The sequence below is a fragment of the Agelaius tricolor genome, unplaced genomic scaffold (assembly GCF_023055355.1).
Source record: "Agelaius tricolor isolate 1412-34295 unplaced genomic scaffold, bAgeTri1.0.p SCAF_25, whole genome shotgun sequence".
In the NCBI taxonomy this organism is placed as follows: domain Eukaryota; kingdom Metazoa; phylum Chordata; class Aves; order Passeriformes; family Icteridae; genus Agelaius; species Agelaius tricolor.
The window spans coordinates 3,910,332-3,932,709 of record NW_027269285.1 but is presented as its reverse complement, the minus strand read 5'-3'; the positions used below and the strand labels follow the sequence as shown (position 1 = coordinate 3,932,709).

Genomic DNA, 22,378 nt, shown 5'->3' with positions numbered 1-22,378 from the left:
ACAGGAGGCCTTCAACCATTTGGTGACAGGGCTAATGAGGCTGTTGCAAGCACCAGTTTGGTTTTGCAAGCAGTCACAAGCATACACACTATGAGGTGTAAAATGGGAAGGAACAGTTACCCAGACCTATTTGTTAATGCATTGCTCCATCCCCTCCTCCTGTGCAAGATTCCCAGGCAGAGAAGTAGCCCAATGGTTTAATGACACTGTAGTGAGTTGAAAAATTATTTCAGCTGTAACATGCAATGTATACATGTGATATGGCAGTGAAAAAGCACACATAAAGCCTGAGGACATGTTTGCACTTTTAGTCCAGTCCATCTGTGTAATCCAGCTATTTTTAATAGATAAATTTTGCTGTGCTTCCAGCAGGAATGTACCTCACAGGAGAGAACAGCTTTCCTTATAGATCTCAAATAGCCTGTAGTTATTCACACTGTCACACAGCACTTATGAATTACAGAGCAGCTTTGAGTATCACTTCTCTGTTGGTTATTTCACTGCATAAACTTAGCAAATTTAGTCCTTGATAGAAAAGACTTTAGTCCAGCAGAAGTGCTGCAGATTCACCTGAACCTGTCTGGCAGCCTTGTGCATATTAACATGTGGGCATGAGGTGCTCTGAAACACTGTATTAGCAATTAAGAACATCTCTACCTGTGTGCTTGGGTGGACAGGTCTGGTTTTTTCATCTCCATGCTCATCTTCATGTTACTTATTCTGCTGTAAATCACTAAAAATGGCTCACTTTGGCAACCACCAAAATCTCTTTATCCTTTAGCTCACTGAAGGCAGCTGGTGGGGTGGGGAGCACACCAGTATGTCACTGTTAATAATCTCCAGGCTGTCCAGCCAGGAGAAACTGGCAGCTCACTGCTCTCTTGCATTCAAAGCATGCCAGAACATACCATGGAAATATGGAAGGACACAGTCCCTTCCATGAAGGGCTCATAAACTAAAGGACAAATAAATAGAAAGGGAGAATAGCAAAATCAATACCACCTAGCAGCAGCATGAATTATTTCTAGCTGCCTCAACCTAGCTGTCTCAAGGGTGTGGGACAAGCAGGTTTGGGGGAACGGTTCACAGACATTGCACTTCTCCTGGGTGGAAACACAGAGTAAAAAGTGAGTAAAATTATTTGATTGTCCTTGCAAGTGAAAAGTGTAACATTAGATATAAAGGGGAAAATAATTCATTATGCTATTGCTCAGTAGTGAAAGAAGTGATCATAGCACATTCAAATTCATGTCTGTTTTTTTCTGCATCCCTTTCTTCAAAGTGAGGAGAAAGTGGTGGTAAAAATTCAAATATTTTATATGATCAAAAAAATTCTCCATCCTAGTTCTGTCAGAAAATCAGAAATTAAATTAGAATACTGAATGTTCCTTAGATGATGGGCTGGATAAGACAGCATTAAGCATCATGACCCCACCATAATTGAGGCCAAGTAAGTACTTGCTACTTCTTCAGCTAAAATCTGTGATAATGATGATAAAATGGTTTGGATTGTAAGGCATCTGTAAAGATCATCAAGCCCAACACCCTGCCATGAGCAGGGACATCTTCGGGTCCAACAGGATTTGAAAACAGGATGCAGAAAGAATGATGGGAGCATCAGTCAGAGATGGCCTGAACGCGGGGCTCCCGGAGCCAGGCAGCGCCTGCACGTTGCTCAGGCTGTGCAAGAGCACCCCCGTGAGCCCAGAGCCGGGGCTGGGCACAGCCTGCCCGCGCTGGGACAGCTCTGACTGACCCGCTGCGGAGTGAAGCAGCACCAGCAGAGAAACCAGCGCTGTGCGGGGTTCTTTGTCATGGGAGGGAAGCAGGCATCTAGAGAACAGGGTGCATCCAGTCTGGAAACTGGAGATTACCTGTTAGCGTGCCCACTTCCATGTAGGAGACAGCTAAAAGAAGCTAGAAGGAAGGGCTGGACAGACTCCACCCGAAGCCTGTTTAGGTCTTGTTTGTTTCCTATTTTGCAAAACTGATTCATCAACTAAATTTTCCCTCTTATTTTCTTTTTTTTTTTTTCTACTAGCAAAGGAAGAGCTTTGCTCCCGATACCCACAGCTCAGTAAAGTGGGGAAGCTATCCCCAAAGGCATTCCAGATTTTCCTTGAATTAATTGCTTCCAAGTTCACTGGCAATGAGGATGAAACTATGGATAACTTGGTGAGTTTCCTGACCACAAGTGTGGAACAAAGTCACATCAAGAGCTTGCAAAGCTCAGCCAGGAGGAAATGGCTGCAAGATATCCAGAAAGCGGCTGAGACCAGCGGAACAAACATGGAACCAGTGTACAAAGCAGTGATCAAGGCCCTGTACCAGGTAGGCATCCTTGCTCTCCCAGTACTGAAGGGATCTCAGGGATAATTTTGTCTCACTTATGGAAGAGCTGATCCAGGGAAATCCATAGTTGTAGTTTTGGAGCTTCTGGGATGAAACACACCAGAGTCAGTTTAGGAAAAGATGGTTATTTTGTAGTGGAAATAGTTTCATTTTTAATTTACAGCTGCAACTTTAGCTGTTTTTCTCACCATTAAAGCACTCCTCAAAGCCAAACTTCTCGCAGTGTAGCTGAAGTGTTCTTGCAGTATTTTCTAGGTTTGTAAATGTGGCAACTCCGGTACTCGTTTGGGTTTTTTTCTAAAAGGAATCTCCTATTGGAGAATAAATCCACAGGACTTTTTCTTAGGCACAAATTATAGTTAGGGATTATTTTTCTATTTACTTCTCCCCATTAGCAACAGGAAAAAGGAAATCAGTTTCCCTTGCCAATCAAAATACTGAGTGTTTGTGCTTGTCACAGTGACACAGCCACATCATGGGGTGGGTGACACACAAACTCGGTGACCCAGAGCAGCATCTCAGCAAAAATTAAACAATTGCTAAGTGCATTAATTAAGTGCCAGTGGCTAATGTACAGACTGTAATGGGGAACATTTGGTTGCTAGGACATGGAAGCCCACGGGAATAACAAGACAATCAGTGCATACATTGCCCTTTTGGAAGAGAACCAGCTCTCCCCAGAGCAGGGACAGGTTCTCCTGCGCTACGTGGCCTGCACTGCAGACAATGCTCCCTACATCCTCAACCGAGTACTGCACAGAGACATGAAAGGAATCAGGTAAGGAAAGCTGCAAATACCTGTTCCTTTTCCTCTAAACTGCTTGGAATGTATGGGGCAGTGTTTGGGATGCTCTGGAAACTGAGGTTGATGGAGTACTCCAGAGAGGAAATCTCCCAAGAGACTGTTGTGGAATGATCCAATATCCTATACATATTCCACATGGTCTGCTTAGAACTGCTCTGTTTGGGATTTCACTCCTTTCCTTGGGGAGAATAGCTCACAGTCTAATAAATCTCATCCTTTAGCAAATGTCTGTGGCATTGGGCCTACATTTTCTTCTTTAAAAATTAATTCCCTTATGCCAGTTTATATCCACAGGATATTTTTGAGAACAATGCCTTTCCTTCCCTAGTGTTTATGCTATAAACAGCTTTCATGCTTCTTCACTTGTCATTTCCAAAAGCCAGACATATTTGTCTCTTTAAGCATTGCTGCCTCTAACCTATTAAATGTAACTGCTACTTGCTTCTGTATTCCTTTTCATTCCATTCATTAGCTGATGTTTTTAAAATGTCCTAAGGATGAAAAGTGCCTCTTTATTACCACTGCCTTTGGGATGCAAGTGGTAAATGTGGTATTGCTGAGTGTGGTCAGGGTATGGAGCTCACACCTTCCTTCTCTGATGCCAGAAAAAAGGGAGACATCAAAGCTGCAGTATTTACTGTTTCACTAAAGGTTTTCTGCTCCTCCTGACAAACCTCGTCATAAATTTATATTTCAGCTTTGCAGCCATTGACCAGGGAAAGCCAATCTATGTTCCAAGAGTTCAGCACCACGGAAACATTCACTTCTGGAGCTCTGATGACCATGAGGAGGACAAGAAAGGTTCACTCCTGGTGCTGCCCCTGCATGATGCTCATTGGAGAGTTTTTGGTGTTCTAGGACTTGACACTCTTCGGGACCAGAGTCATACATCCATCTTTCTGACCCATGAGATCACTTTCTATGAGGTGGGAGCCATGAGAAAGCAGTTTGTTACTCCAGCCTGCAAAAAACTTGTGAATTTTACATGTTCTGAGAAAATGTAAGATGTACAACTAAAAATATATCTGTGGGTCCCCTTCTGCAGTATATGGTAAAAGGAGAGCACCTTATCAGTATCCTGCTGATTAGCATCTTATCTGAAATTTATTATGAGGTATCACTTCATCAATAATTTATTTAATCTTTCCTGACTAGGATGTTAATTGACCTTTTGTGCAAAGCCCAAAGATAGCAGTTTTTATTTCCTGAAGCTCTCAATCTCATATTTGTGTTCATTTCTATAAAAGGACACAAAACCTTACTTTTTACGTGGTGGAATAATTAAAAGTGACAGCTCTCCGGATTTCTTTGGGATCAGCCTCACTGTGGATGCATCCTCTGGGCAGCAGGGAGCGCAGCAAACCAACCTTACCGGTCCATTTGGCTATTTCCACTAAAAAGCAGCTCTGTCTGGTTAAGGACTTGGCCGTGACTGGGTACTGAGCACTTCAGGGCATCATTTGATAAGGGACATTTCACAGTCACTTTTCCGCTTTACAAATTCTGATTAAAGCAATTTGTCACAACATGAACATTTTCCCAGCTTTTTTCTCCAAAATTGTGTGAAATTGTCTGGCTCACTTGGAGGATTCTGCTTTCACAGGGAGTTTGCCATGCATTCAGCAAAGCCTACCACCACATCTGCATGCGGGAAAATGTCCTCCAAGTGGCTGTCGCTGCTCTGGACTGGTTGTATCCCAGGACACCCAGCATCCACGCTGTCACAACCTATATGGTGGAACCTGGCACAGACAAGGTACTGCAGAGAAAAGGTCTGGAATCATCAGGGGCTCAAAGGCTGCTCTAGAGAGGAAATGCCATCTCCAGCTGCCTGTGTTTTTCCAGTGGTTTTATCATTAAAGCTGAAACCTGCACAAGATTCTTGTGCCTGTTCATGCAACAAAAAGGGTACAAAGGTAGAGATGGAAGATTCCCTCTGTAAAGGAGATCCCTCTTCATTCTTTTCATCCTTCCATGTAAAAGAATTCAAGAGCACTGCTAGTATAACCCTTTCTCAATGTGAAAAGGGTGTATTCTCCAACTTCAGTGCTCACTGCTGCATAGCAACCAATAGAGCAGAACCCCACAGCCATCCATCCATCCATAGCTTTGCTGTCTGGGACTTCCACTAGGGAAAATGCTTCTCTCTGGAGATCCTCTGCATGTCAAATTTATGGTATTTTATAGGGACAATAGAATGTTCCAGCTAATATATTAGCTCTTTCTTCTGAACTTATGTCAGCAGCCAAGATATAAATACAGCTCAGGAAGTGACTGGTTCCCAATTAGCCAGCTTGTAAAGGCAGCCCCACTCCATGCAGGTTATGTTCCAGTTGTTCAGCAGGCACTCAGGCCCTGGGAAGCTTGTCACTTCATGTACCAGTGAGTTAAGAAGACAAAAAGTATATGCAATATTTAGGACTGATCCCATGTCATCCCAAAGTCTGTATGACATCTGCTGCAGTCATAATTCAGCTGCTTCCTCTGATAAGCATGGTTTATGTTGGCAGTGTTCTGTTGTCATTCCAGGCTCAGCACTGTTTCCTTGTCAGCTGCCTGATAGCCAGGTCACTCGGTCCCCTCTGTGCTTTTCATGTGTCAAGGCACACTGACACAAACATGACATGAGAAACAACTCAAGAGGATGGGAAAACCTCTAGGCCTGTGGGTGTTCCTCAGTGTAGAGCCTGGGGTGGATTAAATAGTCTGACTGAGGGAGGTCCAGGGCACATTCTTCACCCATCTCTGGGAATAAAACTTAGCAGTGCTGGGACATATCTTTAAACAATCCCATTGCTCTTGAATGTACATGGGAGTTTCCTATAAGAAATAATTTCCTCCCTCTCCAAGCTTCAAAATGTCTGTACCTTTCTTGGATGGAGCTAAACCTTTCTTTTCTCTCTGGCAGAACTATGCTCTGTGCAAGATGATCACTACAGATAACACAGGACAAAAGGAAATCCACAGGTCTCCCATTGTTCTCCTCAGAGAGGAAAACCTCCTCAGGTAGGTTCCAGCACCTGCAATGGGACTGCTCCCCTCTGCTCCTTGACTCAAGCTGCACCAGGCTGACCCACATTACATGAAGCCCCTGGCAGAGCAGCCCTGGGAGTGTCTGGCTGCAGCTCTCACTATCAAGGCTTCTGCTGTGTGTGCACAGGGCACTGAACTGTGAAGGGCTGAGGAATATTTTCTCTTTGACTGCAGGCTGTAAAAACTTCTGACTTAATGCTTACCAGCTGAACTGCCAAGGTTTGCAGGATTGCAGCCTACACAGGCCATTTTGCTCTTTAGAATAATCTGTATTTTTTCCTGGCCATATTAGTCTCATTTCCTTCAATTATCTGTTTCCTTCCACTGCCAAGATCCTCAGACTTGTCCTTTAAGCATATCATCCTTGTTGTCAAAGTTGCCTGAACAGCCATTTGCAGTTCCAGCAGCTGTTTTTACTTTTTATAAAACTGTCTAGAACAAACGTCAATGCAGTTAGAAACAGCAAACTGCTTTTAAAGCAAGATTTGTTAAATTCTCCTGATTTTCAGCAATCACCTTGACTAAGTAATATCATGTTCCCAATGCTATTTTTTTCCTTTGTGAACATGCCTTGAATGCTACTTAGAGCTGTGCAAATTTCAGTTCAAGGAAATAAACTACGATTTACTAATGTAATACCTTTATTTTAACAACAAGAGATGAATGGCATCTTAAATATGCTAAGTAAATCACCAAAACAACCAGGATTGTAAACCCTAGCACATTTCATTTCAGAGATTACCTGTTCAAGTGCACAGACAGTTCAGAGGTCACTCTCACTTCTATCTATGGAGAACACCACATTGCAGTACCTCTCCATGACCTATCAAGACAAACTCTCGGCATATTTGATATCAGCATCAGCCAGCACAAGAAATTACCGCCTCAGGAACAGAAAGACCTGCAGAAAATGCTAAAGATGGCCCAAGCTGCCTGCTCAGAGATCCTGCAGAGGTCTCTAGAGGAAAGAGAACCAACACAAGTGCTGGGTATTGTGCATACAGATGGGAGATAGTTTTTTGGGGTGAAATTAGGAATCTCAGTAAAACTGTATTGAAAAGTATCCTTCCTACAAGTATGGAAAGACAAATACAAATCCTTGGTAAATATAAAGTACTCCTGAGCAAGCCTCAGAGCTTAGCAGAGTGGAGTTAAACAGAATGGGCAGATTTTAACTCTGGCTCACAGGATACTTGGTGCTGAAATCAAAGGTATGAAGCAGACACCTTGTTGCCCTCAGGGATCTAGCACATGAACTGTCAGTCAGTAACGTAAGTCCTCAGTAGCAGATGTTTCTGAGCAGCTTCTTGGGAGGTTTGTTTTTGATTGCAGAGGCAGAACGTGTGACAAATGTGAGGCACGCAGGGATTCTGTTCCACCGGTTCATGCTGCAGGAGCTGCGTGAGTGTGTCCTGAAACTCGGTGCTGAGAGCTTTGATGGAATAAAGAGCTGTGCAGAGCCCCCAGCTCTGGTACACGAGGTAGTTAAGGCTGTGCTGCTGCTTTTGCATCCAGACTGGAAGGGCTCAGAGGAGACTGAGAGCTGGAGTCAGTGTAAACTGGTGAGAATTCAAATTCTTTAGAGTTTGCTTTCTATTATTCCTCCTCCAAGAAGACGCAGTGGAATTTGCCAAGGGGGAAATGGCAGTGAAATAATTAATTGCCTATAGATTTCCTATATGTTTCTCATCTATCTTTTATTCTGTAAGCTTTTCACAAATCTTTTTGTTCTCTGCATTGCAGAAACTCGATGACAATTTGATTCAGGAGATTTATTGCTTTGATCCAACTGCTTCATCTGTGCAAGTTGAAGCAGAGCTGCTGCTGGACCTCATCATTGGTAAATATCATAAACTCATTGGGAGGTTACCAGGCACAGTTCAACAATGAAACTGTGTCAATGGCAATGTTCAGCTGAGTGCTTTTAAGGGCCTTACTTCAGAAATTAACTTTGATTTCACAATAGATTAAACAACAGGTAATGGGTCCTCAATATCAGCAGTCTTTTTTGGTCAATAGAAATCAACCTGTTGAATTTAGACTCAAAATTCACTGCCTTCAGGAAAGGGGAGCAGATCAGCTTTGAAACCTTCCAGAACAAGTGACCTCATTGTAAACCTCCCGATAAGCATGAAGAATGAGGGTTCTTTTGGACAGCAGTATGTAAAGATATATGAAGAATGATAGTTCTTTTGGCAAGCAAGTCTGCTTCAGACCTCTGTGCCCTGCCCTGGGGACTGACCCATCTCCAAACAGGAACACACAGTGTGAGCCCTTCTCTTCATAAACACCATCTGCCAAGTGCTCAATGTACTCACAGGCCATAGACAGGAGCTCTTTGTCAGTCTCTTTTTCTCCTTTAATGAACGTGAGCTTTTTTTGGTGCCAGAGCAGTCAAGAGGCTGTTATTATTATTTGCAATATCTCTGTAAGAGAAATTACTTGTTCTCATTGAGATCTCTCTCTTTGTGATCTAATACCAGTCTGAGAGGCCTGTTAAAAGCCAAACGTGGACAAGAGTTATTGCTTTAGCTGGGGATATTTATCAACTGTACCCTGCCTGCTGATAAAGAGTAAACACTTGAGGCAGTGATAGTTCCTTTTCATGTGTTCTCCTCATATATATTAAACTAATTCACTGGAAAGAACAAAACAGGCCTAGAGCATCCAGTTTTCTGACAGTTAGAGATGCTGATATAATTAGATTAAAGAATGTAGCTTTGGAAACTGCAGATGTGCTAGGAGAGGTTGGTTTCCCAAGATGGAACCTATTCTGAGAGAGGAGTGTCAGATCAGGGGTGTGAATGCAGGTATAACTCACAGTTATGGGAATTCCTTTAAAATGAACACCAAGTACTGTCCATATGTTCCATATATAAGCGGTAGTTTAGCATTAAAATATAGCAGAGCACTTTGTACAACTGTCCACCCACCACAAAATAAGACAAATTATAGTGGAAAGTCAGCACTTGACAGGTCACTGTCACAATATAGTTGTGTGCTTTACAAGGCATCACCATTCCTGGAATTACTGGATTCAGGGTAAACTCTGCTAAGGGGATGATTTTCTGTTCTTGTGGCAACACTGCTCGTAGTTTTGACTTTCCCTGTTGTACTTCCAGCTGTTTGTTTGTTCCAGGTGTCCCTCAAGCAGCAGAGTGGCAGCAGGACTCTGCTCCAGCCCAATACCTGTACCAGTGGCTTCACACCTGCCTGGCGCTCGTGGAGATCACAAAGAGCCAACACACTGAACAAAACCATCCTTAGCCCCTTTTGGTATCTACTGTGCCTCCAATTAAATCTCTTAATTTCTCATCTAACCCTTGTGATTCTGGTGTTTCACATATTTTATTGAATTAACTGTTGATTTATTTTTTTTTATGCATAGGCACTAGTATTTGTTGTTAAAATGGCTTAAATCTGTTAGGGATTATTAGTTAAGATGATAGGGAGTTTGTTAAGGATTACCAAGAAAAAGCAATAAAAACATTAAAGGGAAGAATTTTGCCAGCATAGCTACCGAATTTTAAAGGCTTAATAAAAGTTTTAAGGGTTTTTAAAATTAATTCTGATGGGAAAATGAGAAGAAAGGATATCTTTATGGGTCCCAAGTTACAAGGCTCATAAATGATACAGCATTAATTTTCAAGGTTCAGTCTCCTTAAAGGACCTTTTAGGAATAATTTAAAATAAAGGCTGTTAATCAGCATTTTGTAATGTTCTTCTGAACATGTTGCAGAAAAGCCTAACACTATTAATAAAACACAAAAAGCTTTCTTATTGGGATAAAGCTTGAGATTACAGCAACTGCACTGTCTACAGTGAGATTTAATCTTTCCAATAACGTCCCTTTGGGCAGAATCACTTTTTTAATAACATTTTGGGAAATTAAAGTCCTCTTTCAGTCTTTAGCGGGAAACAAGCGACAGGTCGGTGATGGGGGGGAGGAACCAGCGTGGCTCCTCAGCCTCGGCCCCAGGAGCGTCTCGGGGGCTTTTCCCCCTCAGGGCTTCTCCCTCCTCAGGGACCTTTCCCGCCGCTGCCCTCAGGCGCCCCCGGCTCCCCGCGCTGCTGCCCTCAGGGAGCGCCGCCATCTCCCTTCCCTGATCGGCAGTTTCGCCCCTCGACAACGAGCTGTTAAAAAAATCCCCCGCCGTCTCCAGCCCCCTCCGCCCGCTTTCCGCTTCCCTCCCGGAGCGGGACCGCGGCACGGTGCCGTGAGGGTCTCCGGGGCGGGCGGGGAAAGTGCGTGGGGAGGACTCGGCCGCGAGGAATCTGCGGCGGCGGAACGGCAGCGGCTGCGCGGGGGAGGCGGCCCGACAAGATGGCGGCGCTGGGCAAGCAGTGAGTGCCGGCAGGGCCGGGGCGGGCAGGCCCCGCTGGGCCGGGGACAGCGCTCGGGGGGGATCTGGGGCCGGCGCTGAGGGCAGGGGAGAGCGCTGGAAAACTCTTGCCCAGGAACTCGCTTGTCCCAGGTGTCCGCCGCACGGCCTCATTGTGTTGGCCTGGCTTTAAAACTGTGTTTATTAAAAACAAGCAGAACTCGAGCAGCGGGCAGGCGCTTGAGGGTGTGGGGGTGTTGCCTGGGGGTGGTTTTCACTCTTACGGAGGAGAATCTCCTCAATGTTCCCTCACACCTCCCACCCTCGGGCACAGCCGGGCCTGCTGCTCGGCCTCCGCGGCCGGGTCAGACGGAGCTGAGGGCGGGCTCAGGGCTTAGGGAAGCAAACAGCGCTCACAGGAATGGTGTGGTACCCCAGAATGCTGGGGTGTACCCATGTGTGGTACCCCAGAATGTTGGGGTGTACCCATGTGTGGTACCCCAGAATGCTGGGGTGTACCCATGTGTGGTACCCCAGAATGTGGGGGGTTTCAGTCGGTTCAGCCACACACCCTGTGGCGAGCTATTGACTCAGCGATGGACTCAGGGAAAGGCAGCTGGGCGAGAAACCCCCGATTTGGAGGTTGCTCAGCACCCAAAGGAAGTGGGTTTAGCACAGAGATGGACCTTGTCAGCAGAAGAGTTGTTTGTGTGTGGTTAATTAATTGGAGCGCGACCTAATCTGACTGTAAATCTTGTCCTTTGCCATAGCACCTGTGGTCTCATTGTCAATAAAACATGAAATTACAGCACTGCAAACATAGGCATGGAAAGTGCTTGGTATAGACTAAAACGAAATCCTTTCAGATTAAACAGTTGGTATTTTAAAAAAAATTCTTACTTCTCTGAGAGAGAAAAGAAAATTACTTGGAGAACTCTGGACAGGAGGGATTTGTGTCCTAATTTAGGACAAACATTGCATCCAGAAACTTTTTAATGGGAAGTGTCCAGTGTGCTCTGCTGCAAAGGCTGCTCACATATAACTTCTATACCTTATGTTGATGCTGACCTTTTACTTCTCAAATGGTAAATGGCAGATCTTTGGTTTGGAATGTGCTATGTTGTAAGTGATGCTAAAGGTAACTTTTTTTTTTCCCCCCTCTAGATATGGGCTTATTATGCCCAAAAAGTTGCCGCAGAAAAATCTTGTTTCAAAGAAGCTCTCGGTGTTTGCAGATGAGTCAGATGAGGAGGTCAGTTCAACAGTTTTTTTCTGAAATTTACCCTGTATTCTGCAAATTTATTTGTGTCCAACCCTTAATGGCTGCATCAGGTTTTGGCAGTCATTAGGATATGTGTCAGTATTTTGGATTTGAGTGTGAAATATGATCTGTGTTTTCTTTAGTACACATTACATGGAAGTGATATTTTTTTTGTTACTTTCTGTCAACTCTTCCAGAAATTCAGAACATGTGACAATCTGTTTGCCAGGATTAACTGTAGCTTATAAAGAGATTTGTTGGCTGTCACTGGTGAATGCCTGCAAATAGAAAGACCAGTAGTAATCAACAGGTCTCACTCAAATGCTAAGTGTGGTAGTTATGTGTGTTTTACCCTTTAGTTCATTCCACCCAGATTTGATGTAATTGATTTTATGACGTTCATATTGGGAACAAAAGCAAAGCTGTACAACCCAAAAGTTCTACAGCAAGAGAAGATGTATGATATTGTGTGAGAGTGTTCTTTTCTATAATCTTTAATTTTTAATTTCTTTTAAAAGTATGAGATTCAAAATACTCTGTCTGTACCTGCCCCAGCAGAGGGCACTGTGTGCTGTGTAAATCCCACCTGGATGTGCTGCTGGAAGCAGGGGAAGTGCCCAGGAACAGGCAGGGATATGAGCTGGGCTGGGGGTCTTACAGAACCTTGTGCTACAAACATCCTCTTTCCCCCCTTGAGCTTCACTCCATGCTTGCTCTTTTGTGTGGTCAAGAAAAACAATGCTAATAAAGCATCAAATAATTTTGGTCAATTTCTGACTCACCAAAATATTTACTTTTAAAATCTGTTTTTATTTTAATGAACTAGCAGTTGTTAATTTTATGTCACAGAAAGCCTGGATTTAGCAATTCCCAGGCCGTGTATACCTGGTTCCATTAGAAAATCTGGAATGTTGCTGTTGAAGGTGTCTGAGCTCATGATTTACAGGGCAGGAAAGGGCTGAGGACCTTTCTAGTGATGTCCACTAAACCCTCAACATGAAACTGCCTCAGTGCAGCTTACAGGACACAAATGTGTTTTAAATCCCATCTCTTCCCTCACTTAGCTGTGATCCTCAGAGGTGCATTCCTCCCCTGTGGCTGTAAAGAGAGGCTTTCCTTTAGGTACAGCTGCTGGAGGTGGTAATGGAGCACTTCCCCTCTTAGATGGGATTTGGTGTCTTTCTCTGCATTAAGGATCTGACCCCACATTTTCCAGATCCTAGGAATAAGCTTCATTTAATCTGTTGTCATTAAATGTTGTGTGGTAGGTTTGGGAACCTCCCTAGGGGATGGCTTGTATTTTTTTCCTTCTTCATTTTCTCTTAATATCTAAACATTGAAACAAAAGAATGAATGTTAATAATTCTAGTAAAAATAATATATGATGCTGTCTGCCAGCTTTTAGCTTAACATCTCAAGTATCCTCCCTTTCAGAAAAGCTCACAGATTCACTGTCAAAGTCTTTTATAAAAGCTCTTAAAAGTTGTTGTGCTCATCAGTATGGTACATACCCAGCAAAAAGTAATAATCTCACAACTGCCTTTATCAAAGAAGATTGTTTTTTTTTACAAATCAGAATTACTTTATTAGTTCAGTAATGATTTCAGAGCTTCTCAAGATAAGGAGCAGCATTTGGGAGGGGTTTCATTTCCTGTCTGCGACTTTATCAGTCAGAACTACATCTCAAATGTCTGGAGATTATGTATTTTTAACTGAACTCTAATAAAGTTTGTGCTGGGAAATCTGCAGACCTGACTTGTCTGTGATTATATATTAGATACCAAACTTCTGCTCCCTTTTTTTTAAATGTTACTATGCATTTTTCACTCAGATTTTGCCTCTACTTGTGCTGAAGGAATTTGGAATTTTTTTTCCTTGTGGTTAAGTACATTAATGGCTGTTAGTTGCTGGAGATGGTCTTTGTGTTAGTTCATAAGAAACAGAGCATCTGGGATGGAAATTTTCTGGAAATCCAGTGTTGAATGGGAAAAGGTGCCTGGTCAGTCTGTTGTTCATTGTTCCTTTTTACCTTTGGAGTTTAGTTGAAATTATCTCTGTGGTACAGCAGATAAAATTTCTGGTTTGTGATTGCACCAGAATTACCCAGTGTATGTTCCTGTACTATACTCAGTCTTTCCAAACTCATTTGTTAATACAGGATGAAAAAAAAGAACTGCAAATAGACCTCAGTCGGTGCTAAATTTGGGAGGGAAATTGTGGAGCCAGTGTGAACAGTTCTGTGAATGTATCAGCTGGATTTGGTGGGTTTTTAGTGACCACCTACAAGATAAATGGAGTGTTTAAGCAGGCAGAAGCTGAAAAGAAGCAGAAAACTCTATCTTGTAGACTCAGATTTTTAGTTTTGCTTATGGATGCTTCCATTCCCTTTGCAACTTTTCAAAGGAAAAGTCTGACTAAAAGGATTTGCTGAGTAATTGATGTTGGTGCTGACCAGAGTTTTTGCAACAGTTTGCATGCAAAGTAAGGCTGGGTAAAGGGGCTCCTAGGAAAGAGTTTTCTGACAAGGAGGAAGTGGAAAAGAATCAAGATGATGTATGTAAAATCAAGAATAATTCAGAGAAGTAAGGTGATGTTGCTGTTTCTCATAATACGAACAGTGGGTTGTGTTATGGAATCACCGAGTAACTGGTTCAATCTAAACAAAAGGAAGTTGGGTAGTTAAGGTGTGGAACTCCTTGCCACAGGATACTGTGGCATGGCCAGAAATAGAAATGGATTCAGAAATGGATTAGTCAAATCAAGGGATGCTCTTGGTGTCAAACAATGGTTCAGGTGCATCCTTCAGTTCAGGAAGTCCTTGATCTGGTTTCTGGAAACTAGGATGGAGTGCTGAGAAAAGCTAATTCTGTGTACATGACTTGTTTTTCATGTTCATTCTCTTGATCTTCTGCTAGTAGCCATGGCTCATAATGTGTGTGAGTTGAGAGAGGAATCTGTTGCCTGATGTGATTTTTGTTTTTTAACTCCATGAAGACTGGAGTCTCGTGTGCAGGTTGTACTTGCATTGTGCAGTTCTCTGTGAGGGCAGGCCATGAGGATTCACTCTGAAATCCATGTACAGGAGCGTGTAAGTGGCTCATTTTAGAGTGAGAAGGAGCTAAGAAATTGAGAGAACCATGAGAAATGTTAGCAGATTGGGGTAATTCATTGTTTGATTTTTTTTAAATAACTCTCAGTTGTGTGCAAGCTGTCTTCCATGGTCTGGTAGCAGTGGGGGACTGGAGAGCCTCATTTCTCAGAGTTCCTTGATTTGCATGGATTCTATGTCCTTTCACAGGATAGGGTTAAAACGTTTTCTCCTTTCAGAAAATATTGAATTATAAGCTTTGTGCTTCAGAAGAATAGCTTGACTAGAGGGAGGGAAAAAGTATGAGACAGATTGCTGAGCTTATAGGCCTTTAATAAATGGGCAGTTGATAAGTAAAACAATACAAAAGGACGGGAAGTTCTCATCTGTCAGAACTCAGAGCACAACAGGAAATTGTCCACCATAAACCACTGGGGAAGGTGTTTGTTTTCTGTAAACTTGCTGCCAGTCTGGAGAAATGGCAGATGGACTTCTTTACCATCATATGTCCAATAATGAGGATTATGTATTATGTGAGTGTTTACCTTATCTTTGTAGATCAGTGCATTTATTACATGTAGCCAGACAAGGAGAACATTCTGAACAGGGTTTCAAATATTTTGGTGGAATGGAGCTTGTTCTGTAGATGTAACTGCAGAATCTGTTTTGTTTGTCACTGAGCCCCTGCTTTCTGGAATAGTGCAGGGGAGATTCTTCACTGTTGAGGTACCTTTCTGTTAAAGCAGTGTTGTAAAAGTGTCCCACAGAGGAAACCTTCAGGGTGACCCTCAGTGTGTCAAACAAAGGACCATCTTCTTGCCCAAGCACCAGGAGGAAATGGAGGTTTTCTGTGTAATGCTGATGTGTGTTCTATGCTAATATAAATGGCTGTTTATGGTTTATACTGACTCACTTATAGCCTTTTCAAAAGAAGATGTATGTTATAAAATTAACTACGGCATTGTAAATTATTTCTCAACATTAGTTCTTCAGAACTTGAGTTCTTCAGTGTTGAAAGCAGAGGTAAACATGAGATGAATGAAGCCAGGATTCTTGTAGGTTTTAAACTAAATAATCAACTATCTACTTCCCCCAGTCAACCAACCAACCAGCTACATAAATAAATAAGGGACTGTATCCAATTCTAGTCCAAATAATCAGCAACAACAAATTACAGAATCTCTTTGCCTTTTTTAAATGTGACACAAAACATGTATTAGTCAAAGTTGCAAGACTTGGGAAGTTGCCAAAATGCAAAAGGATTTTTCCTTCCTCTTTCTGCTTTTTAAGATTAAGAGATATTTAATTACATAAACAAGGATACAAGTCCTGCCATTATAGTGGATCTGTTTAATAAACATTATCTATTATCTATTGGTTGAGAAAAGATAGATATGTAGTTTAGGTCAAAACTAATTAAAAGAAAAAAAGTAAATAAAATGCAAAGCGTTTTTGAAGACAGTATGGTTAGAAAACATTTTCAATAGGGATCTGTTTCTTCTTAGGAAAGATTAGTATTGCTATTTTGTAGCATGCTTATCTTGAGAAATGAAACAGTAACATTTGAAGTACATGCTGTTTAGCTGTGTTCTTATTTCTGAAAATACACAGCTAATGATACAAATGAGACTTGAAATAAATACCAAATCCTTGCAGAATTTTGTATTTAACTGTGAATACAGTGAATCTTTTTTCATGTGATTGTCAGTATCTCTGCTTGTTATGCTACATCTCTGATGGACGTGCAGGAAGAATTCAGTATTTTCTGTATCACACCTGTCTGTAATTGGACTATTATATAATTGTTTGGTAGAATGGTAGAGAATCTGTGACAATGTAATTAATTTTGTTTCTGTAATGCATCCTTCCTACAGCCAACTGTTGGGGAAAGTCTTCAAAAAGAGGCATTGAAAAAGCAAGCAATGAAACAGGTAAGGGACTATTTTTAATTTACTCCCAATGTTCTGATGAGTAAGTTTATACTATAGATCTGTTTAAATTATGATATAGGAATCAACTATTTGAAAATAGTAAAGATTTCATTATTATTATTTTGACATCTTTTCTTCTCCTCCTCCCTGTTTTTGTTTTAGACTAAACTGGAGATTCAGAAGGCTTTAGAAGAAGATGCTACAGTATATGAATATGACAGCATTTATGATGAAATGCAGCAGAAGAAGAAAGAAAGCAGTGCTAAATTGTTAGCAGGAAATGATGACAAAAAGGTCAGTACCTGAGAATGTATCCTGTCTGTTCAACTCTGGCTGCTTGGGGTAACATGAGTGGTTAATTTGTAAACTACAAAGCAGTGCTGGATTATCCTGGCGAGTGATACTTTCATTGTTACTTATTCTTGTTCATTTCAAGGCTCTTGTAAGGCTCTGGATCAAAGGAAGGCTCACACGCCTTAAAAGAAGGGCAAGGCTGTTACAGTTGGGAAGACAGAGGGATGAAAAATCAAAAAACCATTTATTTTCATTTAGAGTAAAAGACCTCCTAGTCAAAGATGGGATGACTGTTTTGATAGAATACAGCAGCCTCTCTTGGTACTGGGAAACCTGCTGTGTTAGGGGTGTGAGAGGAATGGCAGTTTGTTTTGGGTAGCTGTCAGTCAGAGGGAAAACACATTAGAGTAGCTCCTGACAGTTTTCTTCCATTACCAACTTAATTCAACATCTCCATCAATCCCAATTTGTGTTTTCTCAGGCACCACAATTACCTCTCAGCATGGTAACTTTTTTCCCTTCTACCTCAGCCCAGATACATCCACAATATCCTCAAAGCAGCCGAGATTAGGAAGAAGGAACAAGAAAGACGAATGGAAAGAAAAATTCAGAAAGAGCGTGAAATGGAAGGAGGAGAGTTTGCACACAAAGAGGCTTTTGTGACTTCAGCCTATAAGAAGAAGCTGCAAGAAAGAGCTGAGGAGGAGGAGAGAGAAAGAAGAGAATCAGCTCTTGAGGGTGAGATTCATAGTGAAATAATTGTCCTGAAAAAGAAGTAGGGCCTTATACATGATGTAGAATGTATTCCTCTGGTGGTCTCTATGTGAGGGTTGAGATAATTAAAATCAAAGAGGACCTGATCAGCAGATCCTGAATCAGATCAACCTTGGTCTGTTACTTTCCTTTGCATGTGTTAGATATGGAACAGAGGAAGCTCCTCTGTTTGTGTGCCAGTACCATTTGGGTTGGTGATTTATTTTCTGAGAGAGGGTCAGTTGTTGAAGGAAGACTTGTAAGTCTGGGGTGCAGTGCTGTTTCCAGTCCTTACCTCAGACATTCTGGTCAGCATCAGGAGTAGATGTGAAGCACAGGAGATAGGAGCATTAGCTAGATTGGACTGGAGGGGACCTCTGAAGGTCACTTGTTCCAGCTGCCTGCTCCAAGCATGGTCTGCTGTGAGGCCAGATCAGGTTACTCTGAGCTTTTTCCACTTTGGATTTGAAAACCTCCAGGATGGAAATTGCAGTTGTGAGTTGTTTGTGATGAGTATTTGTGGCACTGTAAATCCCAACCTCTCTTTCTTTCTCTCAGCATACCTGGATGTGACCAAACAGAGGGATCTCAGTGGATTCTACAGACATCTTTTAAACCAGCGTGTGGGGGAAGAAGAGATGCCAAAATGCAGCTTCCGTGAAGCCAGGTAGGATGTGATTCCAGCAGGGTTTCAGGTATGAAAACCAGCACTGGCTATTTGTGATTCTGTATTCACTGGAAGATTAGACAGAGCACTAAAACCATGGTGAGGTAAACTGGTAATTTCATACAGCTGATGAACTGAATTATTTGGTAAATAACTAATGATCATCATCATCAGTGACACATGAAACAAGCAGGACAGGGATGCTGTCTGAAAGGTATCAAGAGGACAGTTATGATTGTAATCCTGCTTGGTATTATTCTAACCTACATTTTCTTTGGTTTACATAATATTTAGCAATCTGTATAAATTACACATTTTGAATCATGAGGAAGACAAGAGGTAAAATAGTGAGCAAAGCAGTAAGCATTCATAGGAAATGAATATGCTATGAATTGCCTGTAAAGAATGTGTCTCTTCACTTTGTACTTACTCCACATTTAGTTGCATGAAGACTAAATTGAGTGTTGGTACAGTGGTAAAAGGAAATGAGTCAAATACATGGGAAATCCAGTGGAAGTATTTTGAAATCTGAATATGTGAACATTCCAAAGCAACGTAATGAGATGAGACTGAATTATTTAGGTGTTTAACATGGTAACATTCTGTGGATAAATGTGGATGAAGGGGATATTTTTTGTATGCAGCAATCGGATAATTTGAGACAATTAACTCAGGTTAAACTTCATTTGATAGAGGTTTAAAGCATGGATGTCACTAGTTAAGTGTTTGCTATCATAAATAAAATGCAGCTTTCATCAAGAGATCTTCTAGGTCTGAGATTGTATTGTTAGAAAGTAAATTCTTAGCCCAAGTGGAGAAGGTGATCACTGAAATTTCTTAGCTGCCTGAAGGAAGGGAGTTCTCCATGAAGTCTTCAGGATGATGTGATTTTGTATTGTATAGAGAGCATTTGAAATGATGTTTTTTAATCTTACAAATTAAGGAAACTTCCTTTAGTGGCACATACAATTAATTCAGGGGAAACAAATTGTCCTGTAGTGTTTCCAGCAAGGCTTTCAAATAAACTCAGGTGTATATTTTAATTTTGTTTTTATTCATGGTGATACAGCAGGGTACAGAGAGAAAACAGCTCCATTTTTAGATCTCAGAAGTGTCCCTACAGTGAGTCCCACCTTTGAGCTGGATTACTAAGTAAATTACAAACTTTTCAGTGTAATTTTTAGTTGTTGTTGATAGGCTGTCCATGCCTTCAAGCATTCAGCAGACCCAGAATGTCACTGGTGGTGTGCTGAGTCATGAGAGAGCCCCACAGGCTGCTCCTGGAGCTGTGTGATGTAATGGAAGAGACGTGGCTTGTGTGAGTGAACATGGATTTCCTCATCAGCCAGAAGAGAATGGCAAGGCATAACCCCCTCAGCATTTTGAGTCAGCATTTTGCATGTAAGGACATTTGAGCTGTAAAAAGTTGCTAATTTCTGTCTAGCCACAAGTGAGATCTTCAGAAATACTGGATCAAAAAACCATGTTCCTCTCTCTGTCCACAAAACACACAACCTGCTTCTTCTCTGGATAGTTACTTGATGTGAATAGAGGACCAAAGACATAGGAAGACCTGTAACTTGCCAGCAGGCTTACACAGGCTTACAAGTTAATGTTTTTTTTTTCCTTAAGTGAAGGCTGCACAGACTTTAGCATAGTCATACTCTTCTAGATAAACTCCTCAGCTCACATTCACCAGTGAGACAGATATGGACACTTTGTGCTGGAATCCTGGAACCTGAGCCACAGACAGATTTGCTTTCTTAGACTTTTCAGCAGCATCTCTTGCCTAAGTCCTGACCAGAAGTCAGTTTATAGAAAGGTCCAGATTTCAGGCTTTTTAATGTTGTTATTCTTTTCTAATGTAAAAAATGTAGGATAAAGGAAGAGAAACCTGACACTCAGGATGAACCCAACGAAAGGAGCAAAAGCCCACTGGAAAGACAAAGAGTGAAGCCCTCTAAGAAAGAAAATAATCCAGATGCTGATACCGACCTAGGAACTGATAGTAGTGATGATGACAAGAGACACAAGCATTGTAAAGTAAATTTGAAAAAAAAGAAAAGAAGGGAGAACTCTGTGAGCAGTGAAGAGGAGGTGAAACATCACAAAAGCCAGAGGCATTCCAGGTCACCAAGCTCATCCAGTGTGGAGGAAGAGCCATGCACCAAAGCCCAAACAAGTCACCAGAGGGGAGAGAGCAGGCCAAGCAAAAGGGGAAGTGATGAACAGTACAGGGAAAAGGATTATGAGAGAAGTAGGACCCATGAAAAGGATCACCAGAGGGAAAGGGAAGAGAGACACAGGCATGGGGATCACACTAATAGAGATCACCACAGGAGGAGGGAAGATCAAGATGATAAACAAAGGGGGAAGGAAAGAAAAGAGAGGGAGGGGCATGGCAGAGAATGGAGGAGGGCAAAGGAGAGAGAGGAGAAGGGCTCAGAGAAGGAACGAGAGAAAGAAAGAACCAGAAATGATAAAGATAGATATAATGACAGGGAGAAGGAGAGAGGAGAGAAATACAGAGAAAGGGAAGATCATACAAAGGAGAGGAGAGAGAAATATGGCAGTGAGGAAAAGAAATACAGAGAGAGAAGAGAAGGTACTCCTACATCTTTGGAAAAAGGTGGAGAGAGTAATCTGGGAAAAGAGAGAAAGGGAAAAGACAGAGAGGTGGATGAGAAGGGAAGCTCCAGCTCTGGAATGTCTGAGCAGAAACGTAAAGCTGGAGAAGAAGGGGAGAAAGATGAGAAGGAGCAAGCACAGAAAGCACCTGAGGCCCTGAGCAAATTTGCCAAAAGGAGCAACGAGGAGACGGTGATGTCAGCACGGGACCGGTACCTGGCCCGGCAGATGGCCCGGGTCAGCACCAAGCCCTACATCGAGAGGGAGGAGGATTGATGGCCCTGGGCAGTCAGCCAGGAGGAAAGGCCACTGCTGTGCAGATCCCTGTGCAGAAAAGGTTGTCCTACCTAGTTATTCCTGGCTTTCCTTTGAGAAGTTGTGTGTCCCTTAAGAGAACAACTTCTGGAGTGGATCAGTGGGTCTCTTGACACACACCTTTAGTCAGTCTGTACAGCTGAAATGTTAAATGTGGCTGGCTGTCCACCCTGCATGTCCTTGGTACATGAAGATTTTGGACAGACCTGGGAGTGTTATACAGTGTAAGGTGAGAATGCATCCCCCTGCTCCTTTCAGCAGCCAAAACAGTGAGCTCTGCTGAAACAAAGGTGTTCTCAGCCCTTAGGAGGACTCATTGCCCACTGCTGCCCTCAGAAATGGGGAGCAAACCTGTAAAAGTGGGTGAAAAAGCAAGAAAACCAGCCTGAATAATGACCTAGGAGATTTCTGTATGTAGAGTGGAGTTCTGTAAGATACATGCATATTGAGGTATGAATTTTGTATTATGTGTGGGTTTTGGTCTGGGGACCTGATGTACAGAAACAGTTAATAAAGTGTAAGATACATATTGGCTCAAATGTATGGGTCTTTTTTTGTGTGTAGGTTATTTTACTGCATTTTTTTGCATGGAATAAGGTTGATGAATCTGTTTTCATGTATTACAGTTGTATCAACTTGTTAAGTGATATTTTAGATTTGTCATATGAACCTTCTGTTCAAAGGTTCCTATTCAAGAATAAAATTATCTTCCAACTAGGTAAGTAGGATGTCTGACAGTGGTCATAGCTTTTAGAATACATTTTCAACACCTTTTTAATTGTTCCTTTCACTTTTTTTGTTGCAAGTTTATCACTTTTATCTTAGAATAAGGTGTACTTCTATATAAAAAAAAAAGATTTTGAGATTGATGTTTCCCTAATGATTTTTTCAGCAGACTGAGCAATGATACAAAGTGTGAGTAAATTTAA

General features: G+C 42.0%; 2 protein-coding genes across 5 annotated transcripts in view; both read left to right on the top strand.

Moving 5' to 3' along the window:
• The window catches only part of EFCAB5 (EF-hand calcium binding domain 5), a 32,027-nt gene extending 22,517 nt beyond the window's left edge, over positions 1-9,510 (top strand). For 2 of the 3 annotated variants that reach the window (XM_071448164.1, XM_071448165.1), the window contains 9 exons: positions 2,042-2,331; positions 2,958-3,130; positions 3,855-4,083; positions 4,761-4,913; positions 6,066-6,163; positions 6,926-7,179; positions 7,523-7,752; positions 7,934-8,030; positions 9,330-9,510. In XM_071448164.1, the coding sequence (XP_071304265.1) occupies positions 2,042-2,331; positions 2,958-3,130; positions 3,855-4,083; positions 4,761-4,913; positions 6,066-6,163; positions 6,926-7,179; positions 7,523-7,752; positions 7,934-8,030; positions 9,330-9,457 (1,652 nt within the window). In that variant the 3' untranslated portion in view covers positions 9,458-9,510. Of the gene's footprint in view, positions 1-2,041; positions 2,332-2,957; positions 3,131-3,854; positions 4,084-4,760; positions 4,914-6,065; positions 6,164-6,925; positions 7,180-7,522; positions 7,753-7,933; positions 8,031-9,329 lie in introns of those variants that run through there. The other variant, XM_071448166.1, reaches the window with a different exon arrangement.
• A 928-nt stretch (positions 9,511-10,438) lies between these two features.
• On the top strand, positions 10,439-21,988 carry NSRP1 (nuclear speckle splicing regulatory protein 1). Of its 2 annotated transcripts, none has more exons than XM_071448169.1 (7): positions 10,439-10,534; positions 11,677-11,764; positions 16,736-16,792; positions 16,955-17,086; positions 17,617-17,824; positions 18,398-18,506; positions 20,384-21,988. In XM_071448169.1, the coding sequence occupies exons 1-7, from the start codon at positions 10,515-10,517 to the stop codon at positions 21,408-21,410; spliced, it is 1,641 nt and encodes a 546-aa protein (XP_071304270.1). In that variant the 5' UTR covers positions 10,439-10,514; the 3' UTR covers positions 21,411-21,988. The 2 variants fall into 2 exon arrangements, with proteins under 2 accessions (XP_071304270.1, XP_071304271.1); XM_071448170.1 differs by lacking the exon at positions 10,439-10,534 and adding an exon at positions 10,631-10,665.
• Positions 21,989-22,378: the final 390 nt, after the last annotated feature.